Genomic DNA, 14,415 nt, shown 5'->3' with positions numbered 1-14,415 from the left:
CTACTCCTGCTAGGTTAACAACCTATGAGTTAAAAGCCAACAAACATTGGCGAATAAAGGGGAACAACCGGTACCCACCGCTTGATACCTCTACTACTCAGTTACTTGGCGACTAGGTAACAATCATGTTTACTTGGTCACTCCTTAAAATTTTAGTATGAAACTAAAAAGGTGTTCATACAGCACCGGCTCACACTAGATTAAATATGGAGGGGAACAGTCGGCCTAGACGGCCTAAAGTCTCTAGCCTAAAAAACATGACAAGTAGGAAACCACTTTCCTACTTGGTTAATTTTATATGACAGAACCGCCTGCCTAAAGGGGATCCAGTCTTTAAAATGGTTCGAATATCGATTGGATAAATGGCCGACTGATCGTCTAGCCTGGAAACAGACGACCAGTTGTCCAGGGGCATAGGCGGCGTGACTAACTATCTGTACCTGTCTGCAACTATCGGCCATGTAAAACAGTCGGTATAGTGTACAATTGGATATCAGAATATTCAATACTTGAACAAGTTTGAAGCAAAACAAAAATACATTAAAAGGAAGCCGGTCATTAAATACCGGCAAAATATTCAGAGCCGCGGCCCCCTGGCCGGGTAAATACAAACAAACGGCACGCAGGCCGTGGAAAGAAGACATAAAGCTTAAGAAGGGGGCAGATCTTCAATATTAGCAGCTGCCGCCTGGTCAGCACTCTTCTTGCTGGACTCGGCTTCAGCTGCATCCTTCTTTGATGCATTACCCCCAAGCGGCACAAGCGCCACTACCGGCTGCTCCTCCTCCTCCAACGCCTCCTCCAACGCCTCTTCCTTAACAGCCGCCATGATCTCTTGATTATATCTATCAGAACACTGGCGGTACGTTTTTTCCCATGAGGCAAAGTCGGCATTGGGGAAGAGGCGGCCCCAAGTCATGCGCTGGATTTGAGCAGAGTCTTCCATCATCTCCCGGACCAGCTCTTTCTTTTCTTGCTCGGCCTTTTCCGAGAGCTCCTGAGTAAGACTCTTCTCCTGGGTCACCAGGCGTACCTTTACGCTCGCCAAGGATTTCTCCAAGGTTTCGTATGAGGACATCTTTTGGGGAAGAGGTCTCAGCTCGGCCTTGAGGTTGTTGATGGTCGCCTCCAACTCGCTATTCCTCTTCTGGGCCGCCTCTAACTGAGCCCGGATAGCGGCGGTAGCCTGCGCCTGATAATAAAGAATATCAATGGTCAGAACTTCATTTTGGGCAATTTGAAACATTGCCTTATCACAGTCAGAGGCGGCCATAGCTCTTGCAGCCTTTACCTCTTTGTTCTTCCGGTCAAGCGGCTTGCGAAGGCCGTTCACTCGGAGCAGGGCCTAAGTAAAAAGGGGAACATGCGTCAGTTTCCAAACAAAAAGAAAACAGGCGTCCTGGAATTCAAATACTCAAAAATATTCTAAGTATACATCAGCAAGGACCCCTGCAATCCCGTCTAGGTCAAGGGTGCCGACACCCCTGACCGCCTCCCTTTCAGCTGGAGGAACAACCTTGATCATAGACTTGGCCACCTCGACCAAGTCAGGCTCCTGAGGGCCGGCTGCATCAAGCATAAACAAACGGATTAGACCTAGTAAAGAAGGGAGCAAGTCTAAAATTTACAAGGACAATTTCATACTTCTAGGTGGCCCAGCTGGAGTTTTAGAAGAAGTGGTCGGCTGTTTCTCAGCCGCCGCATGTTTCCTGGCAGAACCAGGAGAGCTCGCAACAGTCGTCCTCTAGGCCTTGGGGTCCGGCTGTTGGGAAGAAGAAGCTCTTGGAGCGCCCGTCTAAAAAAGAAGAAAAGAGTCAGTATATGCATAAACACAACTCCAAAAAGAGGGTGAAAGGTTCGAAGCCCACCAAGGGTGCCCCCTTGTTGGGGGAGTCGGTTGAAAATTGTTGCATGATGGAGGCCCGCAACATGGCCGCCGCAGTCTTGGAGGCGGTAATTTTGCTCATGGCGTCCGTTGCAAAAACAAATAGCAAAGTTAATAAAAGTCATAACAAGAAATGCACGGAACAGCAGAGTATTCGACAGGCCGGCTACCTCTTGAGCACCGACTGCTGAGGCCACAGGCGGCCAAAAAGTACTCGTCGTAGAGCCATTTGAAGCTCGGGACGCAGTGCAGGGGTACTTGCTCTCGTACCCCTGAAGTAGAGTTCACCTTCGACTCTACTTTGAAGAGTCCTTTATCTAGGATCTCCTTCTTAGCCTTGGGGGGAACAGGCGGCATGCTGCGGCCGCCTGCAAGAAGGGGCGGATTCCTGTTCCACCTGTTGAAGCGCTTGTTCAGCTCTGTGTCTGAACTCTCAATGATGAGGAAGGTGCTCCGCCAGTCCTTCCATTTGTTTGCTTTACCTCTTGTCATGAGGTAGCCCCTGTGGCTCGTCAATTAATACCAGCCGGTACCGCCTGCCTTAGGGGTCCGGCTGAGGTAGTTCATGTGGGAAAAAGCCTCGAAGCTCGGCTCCACCCCGTGCAGTTCGCACCCGGCCACATAGCCGAGTACGTTGACCCAGGAGTTCGGGGCTAACTGCCATAACCCCAACTCATACCCATCCAAGATCCGCTGAACAGCTGGATGTAGTGGGAAGCGCAGCCCAGCCTTGATGGCCGCCTCGTAGCAGCCAAAGCAGGCGCCATCATAACTGGTACCAGCCGGCCATACGACTGTGTCTTCTAGATCCGGCACGAACACTAAAAAGTCGGGGCCCATTGTGTGGTTTGCGATAAAGCTCTCCACTTTCTCTTGCATGGCCGTGATCCGGCCCCGGGGTACCGTGCAGTAGTAGGGGGTATTTTGCTCTCGGTGAGAGGCGGATGGCTCCGCCCAATCGTCCCCCTTCTCAACTGCGTGAGAAAGCCTCGCCTCTTGTAGGCGACTGTTTTTCTCTTCTGTGTCCAGGGAAGCATGGCCAGAAGAGCTAGACTCGGAATCGTCCTCTGACGAGTCTGAAGAGGACGATTCTTCCCCTCTCCCGGAGGGGCCCGCCTCCTCTCCTTTAAAAGGAGCAGGAGAGAATGTAGAATTGTCAACTGTAAAATGGGAAGGGGTCACTTTGACTCCTCCCTCAGAACTGCCGGCTTTCAAGCCGCTTTGTTTCACTTCCACATCTGGCGCCTGGTCAGATGTTTCACTAATCGGCACCCTGTGGGAGGAGCCGTCTGAGTTTGAGATCCTGGCAGTCTTTTTTGTTCTGGCCATCATGCTCTGCATAGACACAGATACAGTCGGACTTTGTATAAAGGGCAAAGATGGGTCCGGAAAAGGGCAGGCGGCACTCCTAGTCCTAGATTCAGCCGTCCCCGGTGACCGGCTGATCACTAACCTAGGTCGTGTCGTGTGCTTCCGTGGTGCCATTTCAAAAAAGAATAAAATAAAGAGAAAATTAAGAGTAAGAGAACCGAAGGTTACCTGAACGAGTGACGTTGATGGAGTTCTGAAAATCCTGTGCAGTCGGCTTGTCAGAGCAGGCGGTAGGCAGAAAGGGTCCAAAATGTCAGAGCAAGTTCAGGGGTCCGAATGTTCTCTCAAAAAGTTCTCAAGTGTGAAAATGACTGAAGTCAACACTCCCTTATATAGGCGAAGTGAGAAGGCGAAGGGTCACTTCCAGAATTCATAATTTGGGCGAGAGAATCTCTCGGCCTTTCGCCGAGTGACACCTGTAGCAGGCCGTCGCCTGTTACAGTGCGACACTTGTCACAGGTAACACGTGACCAGTCACGTGCCATCTGTGAGGGGCAAATGATTAGGGGATTTTGCTCCCACCAATCGGAATGCGCCACGTGGGCCAATCAGGTCCTGCCAAGTGTCCCCCAGTTGGAACTGTCAGGGCTTGCCACGTGGCACACGCTTATTCGTCCACCTTGGACCTATTATGTCATGACACGTGGCATACTCCATGCCTAATGGAGAAATCGGCCACCCAGGCCCAACTTCCGAGGGAAGCCCAATCAGCCCTAGGTTAACCTAAACCTAGGATTGGCACATTTTCCAAGGTTATAAATACCTCCCTTAATCCTCATTAAGAGAGGACACGCTAAAAAACGCAGATTACACACATTAAACACTCTCACCTAGAGAGACCCAATCACTTTAATTTCCGCATTAATTACTCCTTAATCAAGTACTAACTTGACTGTCGGAGGCGGATCTCCAATCATCTGGAGCATCCGTTTGTTTTGCAGGTACAGGCGTCCGATTCCAGTCTCGGAATTGTAACTCTCCCGCAGGACATCAGAAAACTCCGAAACAAAAAATATTCGAAGTATATAACCCTTTTCACTCTTGAAAGGTCATCTCACTTTTTCCGTCTTCGTTCACTTTTATTTAAATTATATTTTTGTAAATCCTAAATTATTAGCTTGCAATTCTTACCTCCTATCCCACAATATTTACCGACTCTCTTTTATATTTTATCCACTCTTTAATTCTTATACTCGTGAATGTCTTTACTCTCTCTCATTGTATACCTATTTTTTTTTTTCTTACACACAAAAGTTTACCGTATTCAATTCAAACTTTAGAAATAGAGGGAGAGTATTTCTTTTTAAATGACGGCCAAAAAAGTTTCAATATAAAAACACAATAGAGTGCTATTATTAGTTCGATCCACAACAATCCTTTATCCATATGCCCACGATTCTCAAGATGTATGATGTCATATTAATACTTTAGGAATTTAGGTGCGCTTTGATGTCATGATGTATCTCAAGTTATTCTGTTCCTCGAATAGTACTCAAAAACCAAATATTATAATTATTATTTTTATAAATAAAAAAAAAAATATAAAGTGCCATGCATAACCCATACTGTACTAATGTGGTATACACCTCATGATCATGCACATGGAACTCTGTACGTCCATCGGATTATAGTATGAGTTTAATTAATTTTAAGAGAAATTAATCTTATAATAATTATTTATGATTGTGTCTAAACATAATCAATTAAGACTAATCAATCTATTCGTTCAATACGTGCATGGTTGGAGTAGCTTTGATGGTAATGTAGTTGCTTGTGGTTTGGTAAAATTTCGACTGGTGCACTGTTCAACATGTACTTACCCCTTTAATTATTCATATTGTTTAATGTATGTTGATGTTTAGGGTTAGGGTAAGGGTGGAGTAATAGCGTAAAGAAATGAATTTAGTGGTAGAAGTATATATTGTAGGTAAGATTAAGAGCAAGCACATGTGCGCGCAATCAATAATTAGTACTTCGTAGTAGCCTAGTAGGTCTTGTATGCAATTGATACCATTTTGCCGTGAGATCAAAATAAAGATTATTGATAGATGTGTCATTGGATAATTTGATGGCCAACCCTTGCACTTTATATAAATTTGGGGGAGCCCCATTTTCTCATTACGAGGAACACTTTTGTTCCTCATAATGGCATTTTGGAAAATAATTTGATATTTTTCACTTGTGGGGACCGGCTATATATAATGAGTGGAACTCTCAGATGTTGACACATATCCCATGAGGAACAAAAAGGGAATTCCCCTATAAATTTCTCCATGTATCACCAATGATTCGTAGCACTTTCGTTAAAACTTACAGATGTTACATGAAGGTTATCTACTAATATATATGCGCGTTTGACGCATAATTGTGGTTGCTAAAAGCACAGTTTCTTTAGTAGTGCTTGATCCGGACTACTCTAAACTCGAGCATTACTCATATATATCAATCCATATCGTTGATTAATTATGTAGTTGCTTCATCCTAGAGAGGGTAAAAATATTCAAAACCTACAAGTTCGTAGATCATTGAACTGGAATGAGAGGTCATCATTTAAATCACTATCCTTATTGTTTATTGATAGCCTCATTTACGCATGGTCAGTAACTTTATTATCCCTATTATATGTAATTTTATCTTGACTCTCTCACATTATAACAAGTGGTATGATGCGTCAAGTATAAGAATTTATGAAATCTTAATTAGGGTTACAATTCTTGCACACATCGCATTGTAATAACTTATTCAATAGAATTAAAAAAAATACGTAACATAGTACAAAGAGTTGTTAGTTAATTACCTGCGTAATAGACCAACAGTTACAATAATTATATAAGACGACCTTAATTATAGTGTTGGTCGGCCTTAAAATACCGTGGTCATATCTAGTTTGATATAGTTTTGACACATTGACTATAAATCGGGATGATAAATGGTAGTTTTTCGAGACATATCTAATATGCCTCTCTATTTCAAGTATGTGTGCTTTGTATGACTGCTATCTATCTCTAAACTACGTGGTATATATACTTGTAAAATTCAACTTATTTTTATTATATATGAAACCATTAATGTATCTTTGAAATACATGTACGTAGCTCATAGTTTGAAGCTTTCTATTATGTGAAATAATAGTACTATGACGTGATTGTTTAGAAGTCGTATGCTTGAGAGAAGACAGATCTAATCTTCTCGTTTATCTTTAAATTAAAATACGTTGTTTTATGGTATATATGTGCACAATATTTCTACTTAAATGTTATAAGAAGTATATATGATTGCGAACTATAGAGATGAACGAACAAGGGGGAAAATGATACTGTAATTCAAAAGGACAAAAAGACATCACGAGCATGAACCTTTTAAGAGGGATGGAAGTGGAAGTCCATATCCAAGTCACATACAACGTTGACAGATGATTATTAGCATTGACCGTCATACCATTTTGCCAAAAATTATAATGTTGCTTTAATATATTATTGTAGTCTTGAATTGCTATATATTGATACTGTTAAAAATACGGGTTTGGGCCACACCCATCACAGATAGAGAGAGTTCACTTTACAAATCCAAAGGAGTTCCAACCCAAAATCATATGATTATAGGAAGAGTAGCCATTTAACCTTATAAAGTGTTTTAACTCTCAACTTTTTCATAATTATCAATGTGGGACACTTATGTTATTTGGTAATGATATACTTCAACAGATACGATCAAACAATCTAAGAACTACGAATATTACATAATAATAATAATAATAATAATAATAATAATAATAATAATAATAATAATAATAATAGTCAAGGTAAAAAAATGTGTTAATGAAGGTTGCTGATCATGTAGGAACGACATTGTTACACCTTTATAGTTTTGATTATTCTGATGTAAAACTCTTCTTGTACGACTTTCATATTCGGCAATTGGAATTTTATTATCATCCAAATCTAATTGAGTTTTCAAAATTTAATTTCTTCTTAAGGACCAACAACAATAAATCTACAATCACTCCACATATAAAGTTACATACACACTTTATAAGATGTCAATAGCCCAAATAATATTGATTTTAACCAAATTTAACCGAGCATGCAAAATTCAATTTTTGCTTAATGAACAACTACAATAATTCAACAATCACTCCTCATATAAATTGAAGTTAAACCCATGCTTTATAAGATGTTACTAAACCAAATTGTTATTATTTAACTAATCATTCTACCTTGAACCTAATGAGCCTATGATAGTATGTGAATAACTAAATATGCCCGATAAGTTGTTTTTGAGGAGACTAACTATATTTTTATCCGTATTACTTTATTTCTTGTCAAATTAAAATCTAATTGAGTCAATTTTTAACAGTTCTAGATATGTCGGGATGAGGCCAAAAGAATTTGTACAAACAAGATGTAATTATCAAATGGGTAGTACTAAAACAAGTAATGGCCCTTAACAAAGTTGAAATAATAATGTGACTTATTAGGTGGGGTCACAAAAATTGTGATTGAAAATTACACAATTTAAAGCACTGTGATTCTTCCAGGATATGCATGTTATTATCATAGAGACAAGATTGATGGAGCAATACATAAACACCAATTTTCTTTTACGACCCTAAAAAACACCAATTTCTTTTTAGGTCGTGTAAGAATATATGCACATTTTATCTTTTCTGTTGTTTTATCTCAAAAGCCAAGTCCATTATATTATAAATCATGATGTTTTCACTATTTCTAACTTAATACGTTGCTTTAAATTTCAAATATCATTCAACTAATCAGCTTTGTCAAATTTTACTTAACTTAATCCCTAGGGAAGAAAAAAAGAAGAGGAATTGACCTTTTGATGAGTTACCGTAGGATGAAGGGTGTCCTCTAGCCCCACCATGGAAAAAATCACACTCGCTTTAGTTAAAGAATATATATATATGGTCTTGTTTGGTTGACAACATAATGGGGGAAGTGGAAATTCATGGAATTTGATAAATTGAGGAGTTGTTTAGTTGACACAAAAAAACAAAAATGAGGAAAGTGGAAATTCATGGGAATTTCAAATTCCCACAAAACAAGGGAAGTAAATTACCTAGCCCCCCCTTGGTCAATCAAAATTCATGAGGTTTCTAAATTCTCACATTGCCAACCAAACAAATTTAGAAAATTCTTAGGAATTTCATTATGGAAATAACTTCCCATGAAATGCAATTTCCTATGGAAATTTAATTCCCATGTCAACCAAACAAGGCCTAATTCTGAGAGTAATCGTGAATTTATTCATAAGAGATTTTTTCTCGATATCACTGTTTAATTTACACCTTGTTTACAGTGTATGTTGTTAAACATTACCTTTTAAAATTTGACCTTAACTCACTGTGCATTTGTGCAATATACGAAGTATTATCAATTTAACATTAAGTTATCAACGCCATTTTTACTTTAGGACCCGTCCCATCCCCTCTACCCCTTTCAATTCAGTGAGGATCGATCCCGAGACAAAACGACCTCTAGGAGATGGAAATAGTTAATTAACCATCATGTTGCTACCTCTTCCTCAAAGAAACCAATGATTTGAGTTTTGGAATGCCCTGAAAATGCAGGGGATTGATTAGTGCAAGAAAATTCTTTGGGAGCAAAATGAAGTAATTGTGTGATCGTAAAGTGGGTCCCACACATTCATTGTATGGATCTATTGTACATGTTTTGTGTGTCCTAGAATTGTGAATTAACTACCTTAGTTGCTAATATGTGGCTACAATTTGACGCTTTGTCTTCAAGATTGTCAATCTTTTGGTGGTTAAAGTCACAAGCTAATCCACAAGAGTTAAGAGGGCCCTGGTTACTTGATTTTTATGTTTGAGCTTTCGGGTACATCTCATAATTTTACGTTTATAAAAATCTCATAGCTAGCTTGTTCCACATTTTAAATACATTTACCATGTCATATGAAACTATTCACAATAACCTACATAATTAGTCATAATCTACAAAACGAGTTAGAATGCTCTCCAATTACTTGATTAACTTTTTCATCATGAAATAGCACCTTATTTTAATTTGCACATCAACCGGTAACTTTTAAATGTTGTATTGAGAAATGAAGGGAGAACTATTCGATTCATATTGGTACGTTCATAAATCATAATTCATACTTATCATAAATGAATTCTTGACTAATCAAAAAACTTTCATTATCAACACACGAAACTGTAATTATACGATATTAACAACATATCACACTGTAATTACCGTAAAATTTACTAGAAGAGGTAAAGAAGCGAAAAGAGCTCCTTAACTAAGGGTTAAAAAAAAAAAAAAAAACTACACCCTAAATAGAAGAAACATAAGAAGGAAATGGGTTAGCAAAGTCGCAAAGACTCGCACATGGCTTCATGCAAAACCATCTCCAAAAATCGCACACGCGTCTAGTGATTCATTTGACTTTGTGCAACCCATATTTATAGTAACGCTAGTCAATTATTGTGTACTTCTCTAATTATTGAGATTTACTAAAACTGTCTAGGATAATGTTTTTTTATATTTTTTTTTATTGGAATTCATTTTTAGTTGTTATTTTGTAATTGAAACATCTGTAAAGCCGTGATTATTATTATTAACTAAAATCTCTCATTATCTACTTAGTCACCTTTTTAGGAGCAAATTAATAGATAAAAAGGTTTACTAAGCAAAAGTTTTGTGCATTTTGAGTTATGGTTAAGAAACTAGTATGTACTTAAAATGGTATGGTATGGTATGGTATGATAATCATAACGTAAAACAAAGGTATCAAATATTTAATAAATTTGCCACATGTATATATTAAAGTATGATTTTTGGAGTATATTTTGTACTTGTGCAACTTGCATATGGCCTTAGTTGGGCTTGGATAACATGATCAAACTAAAACAATTAAACCATATGATTATAAGATATCACGATCAAATTAAACAAAATAACTATACATAGGCCTTGTTTAGTAAATATTACTTATTTAGATTATAAGTAATATAATACTAGTATACTACATATTATTAAATTAATTAAGTAAGATAAATATAACCATTCATGTCATAATTTGCATAGCAAGCCCCCTTCAGTCCTTCACTATATGACTATATCAACCATTGTCTTACCTTATGATATTATCATTTTTACAATTTTTTTTTCCTTATATCATCATCTGAAAATTGAAATAGCTTAAAGTGTATACCATAGAATTTTACGTATATGTAGTATTAAAATTTTATGGTTCTTGTAATTAATCAACCTTAATACTCCATGTATGTTTAATTTTATATTTTTATCGTGAGTATACAAAAGTGATACTCGTACGAGTTATAGGTTAGTTAAATGATAATGGGCTAGATTTTCTTCAAGAAAAAAAAAAAAAGTGGAATTAGTCATTGAAGTTTTAATAATGATTCAAAATTTATAATTGTATTGTAACTAATATTCTGTATAACCTTATTATTATTATTGCTATCCTTGCTTATAGAAAATACTTTATTAATCTCTATAGGGTTGTAAAAAAAAAAAAAAAACCCTTCTTCTATTAAAGATAGGGAAAGTATAGATTGAACTTTTAATACTTATTTTTCTGATACATGATTGAAGATCTCAATAAGTAGATATGCGTGTTGATAATTGAGCAAAAATCAAGTAAGAGTATATAATATTTAATTCAATCTAAAGCTATGTATAAATTCTTTTATTTTGAATTGGTAAGGAGGACCCTGATCAGACCTCAATCTTCATAGTTTTTGTTCAGTATTTACGGACTAAATACTTAGGGGTAGATAGAAGGATAAAAAATCTCAAGCAAAACTTTTCAAGTACCCTCAATTAATAAAATTCGAACCCTAAATCTCTAAGATTTAACATATGAATTTTATTAAGTGAGTCAACACCACACTTTGTAAAACAAATATGAAGAGTCGAAAACCAAAAAGCTTGAGAAAACAAAAGGGCTTTACGTATTCGACGCTCCACCGCCTTTGGAAATTCAATACAATGAAAAATTAACCCTTTATTAGTATTTCACTGACACCACCCTTAAAATCACCAATTATATTCTCACCTTCACCAATCATATCACACCACATGTCCTCCCAAATTCCACCTCATCAAAATCCCACGAATCTCCTCCACCTCTAGTATTTTCCACATTTTTTAACCGCTTTTGGTAACTATTAAAATCCATTTTAATTAATTTTTACCTTAATTCTCAAAAATCTTAACCATGGTTAAATTAACCCTTTATATACCCCTCTTCATCTAGCCGTCTTTTGCTATCATATCCTCGGACACGAATCAAAACTACAAACACTTACCAAATAACACTTTTTTACTTTATTATTGTTTGTATACATTCATTTCTTTCTCTAAAAACCCAAAATCAAAATGATGATCGGAGAAACCCGCCGTCATCATCAGATTGATGTACCGCCATGGCAGGAATCTTATTCTCCCACGACGGTACGTATCTCATCCCCAGCCTCGTCACCGCCGCTACAATCAAATAGCGGCGGTGCAGGCTCTAATCATCTCCCTAATTCCCCCACTTACTACGACGCTGTTTTAGCGTCCCTTCGTCGATACCTTCTTGCTGACGCCGTTGATAAGGAGTCCTCTCCGGCGGCGGCGACTGTGGATTATTCCAGTGAGGTTGATTTTTTATCAGGTGAATATGATGATGATTTTTTTATGTATGATTTCAAGGTTCGGAAGTGTACTCGGGCTCGGGCCCATGATTGGACTGAGTGTCCCTTCGCCCATCCTGGCGAGAAGGCGAGGCGAAGGGACCCGAGGAAGTTTAGCTATTCGGGAACGGCGTGTTCCGAGTTTAGAAAAGGCGGATGCAAGAAGGGTGACGGGTGTGAGTTTGCGCACGGGGTGTTCGAGTGCTGGCTACACCCGACCCGGTTCCGGACCCAGGCTTGTAAGGACGGGCCCGGGTGTAAGCGCCGGGTTTGTTTCTTTGCCCACACGCCTGACCAACTCCGGACTGGGCCGGGCCTTGGTAGCCCGAGAGGAAGTGGGCTTGTCTCGGTCTCCGAGGACAGCGCCATCAACACCCCGTCGGTAGGCGACCTCATGGCGTCCATCAGAAACCTACAACTCAACAAGGTCAAATCAATGCCTAACTCGTGGGGGAGTCACCCCATGCACGTGAATGGCTCGCCCGTATTCGGGTCGCCTCGCGGGGTTGGGACTCCCACGGCAATAAGCCGGGCTGGGTTCTTTAGCCTGCCGACAACCCCAACCCGGCCAAGGATCGGGTATTGGGACAATCAAGATATAGGTGAGGAAGATGAGCAGCCTGTGATGGAAAGGGTTGAGTCTGGAAGGGAGTTAAGGGCTCGAATGTTCGAAAAGTTGAGCAAAGAAAACCCTCTTGATGGGTCGGGTAGCCCACTGTCAACATCAGCACCCGGATCAAGTCCCGATTTCGGGTGGGTGTGTGATCTCATTGAGTGAATACCACACCCTAGAATACATACCCATTTGGATATGAGTACGTAAAACCCATATTTTCTTACCATGGAGTAAATTAATTAGGATCAAGGTGATTTGAGAAGAAAAAATAATTTCACTTAAAAAAAATATTTTTTCCAAATTTTTTTTCCCCAAGAATTTTTAACTAAAAAATTTGGGTATTAGAAGCATTAATTAATTATTTACTACTCATATTATAATTATCATTAGTTTTTTTAATTTTTTTTTTTTAATTTGGCAGCCGTAAAAAAATTCTGCTGACCCAAAGGAAGTACCCATAAATTTTGGGAGATTTCAAGATTTACTATGAAAGGAATGATATTATAGATAAAACTTTCCCAAATATGTGGGGGTGTTAAGGAATAAAAAAAAAAAAATCAGCTTTTATTTTTTTTCAATTTATTTTTAATTTTTCTACCTCTTTCTTATTTTGTACAGCTGAAGCCTACTCTTTATTTTTTTCTACGAAGCTGCCTAAGAAGGAAAATGAAGAGGAAGACAAGTAATTTCCCATTTTAAGCATGTGATTTTTCGTATCGATTATTATTATTGTTATTTGTGCTACGAGTCACAGATAATGAGTTTTATGATGATTAATAGTTGTTAATTAGCTTTGGTTTTCTATATTTAGGTTGTAAATATTGTGAACTACTCTTACAATTATTATATAATGGTAATGTATAATTATTTGTTTGCTATTTTTACCGAGTGATTGGATTTTGTACGAATAGTGTCAGAAATGCTTGTTTTTTTTTATGTGATTTATGGGTTGCTTAGAATGGCTAGTATTTATGGACCACTAGCTAGAATAATTGGTAGTGTTTTGTCTATATTTGTAAAGATTGAACAAGATGTATTTGCTACTTTGTAGCACTAATTAAGTCCCTTGCGTTTTCAATGGTGTTCGTTGACACCCTTTTCATGCTATATACTCCTTCGTTAATTTTTATTTGCAACTTTGGGGGGTTTTGCGGTTCACGAGGCAAAATTTAAGGGGCAAACATTAGTGGGAGTAAATGAAAGTGATTAAAGTGTTTGGAGAGAGAAAGTTGGCCCACTCACTAGCAAATAAAACTAATTAAAGTGTTTGGAGAGAGAAAATTGGCCCACCTACTAGTAAAATTATTAAAATTAGAATTTTTAATTAAGGGTAAATTTGTAATTTTCAGGGTTTGTGCACTAAAAATAGAAATAAAATAGAAAGTTGCACATAATGGTTGGCGGACTAAAATGGCAAAAGCTGCAAATAAAAATTAATGGAGGGTGTAGATGTAATTAAGGGTGAATACGGTCCGGTTTGAGTACCAAACCAAACCGAAAAATACAGTTTGGTCAATTTTTCAAACCAAATAAAACCATATTAGTATTCAAACGGGACCAAACCAAACCGTAATAATGCGGTTTGGTGTGCGGTTTTACTTCATTAATTTATAATAAAGTTTAAATATTATTAGCCCAAACGAATTAAATTGCACTATAAATTTACATTAAAAATAACAATTAATTGATGAGTAAAATGCATTTTAGGGGATTCACCTTCTGTACATTTCCTCATTTGGGGACTCACATTTCACTTTTCATCGTTTGGGGATTGCCAATAGGTATTAAAAATTTTCCGGTGAAGTAAATTATTTAATTTTTTTCTTACAGCTGGCTTCATAAATAGTTTGACTTAGT

At 38.1% G+C, this 14,415-nt stretch overlaps 1 protein-coding gene across 2 annotated transcripts; it reads left to right on the top strand.

Moving 5' to 3' along the window:
* Nucleotides 1-11,522: 11,522 nt before the first annotated feature.
* Nucleotides 11,523-13,462, top strand: LOC110692312 (zinc finger CCCH domain-containing protein 20-like). Of its 2 annotated transcripts, none has more exons than XM_021869318.1 (2): nt 11,523-12,695; nt 13,177-13,462. In XM_021869318.1, exons 1-2 carry the CDS (start codon nt 11,644-11,646, stop codon nt 13,178-13,180), a joined length of 1,056 nt encoding a protein of 351 aa, XP_021725010.1. In that variant the 5' UTR covers nt 11,523-11,643; the 3' UTR covers nt 13,181-13,462. The 2 variants fall into 2 exon arrangements, with proteins under 2 accessions (XP_021725010.1, XP_021725009.1); XM_021869317.1 differs by having other exon boundaries at nt 11,524-12,757.
* The last annotated feature ends 953 nt before the right edge of the window (nt 13,463-14,415 follow it).

This window comes from Chenopodium quinoa, unplaced genomic scaffold (genome assembly GCF_001683475.1).
Source record: "Chenopodium quinoa cultivar QQ74 unplaced genomic scaffold, ASM168347v1, whole genome shotgun sequence".
NCBI lineage: Eukaryota > Viridiplantae > Streptophyta > Magnoliopsida > Caryophyllales > Amaranthaceae > Chenopodium > Chenopodium quinoa.
This window is presented reverse-complemented; position numbering and strand designations above follow the sequence as displayed.

Excerpts from the sequence above, each read along its gene's own strand:
- LOC110692312 (XM_021869317.1), top strand. The coding sequence starts at position 11,644 with ATGATGATCGGAGAAACCCGCCGTCATCATCAGATTGATGTACCGCCA.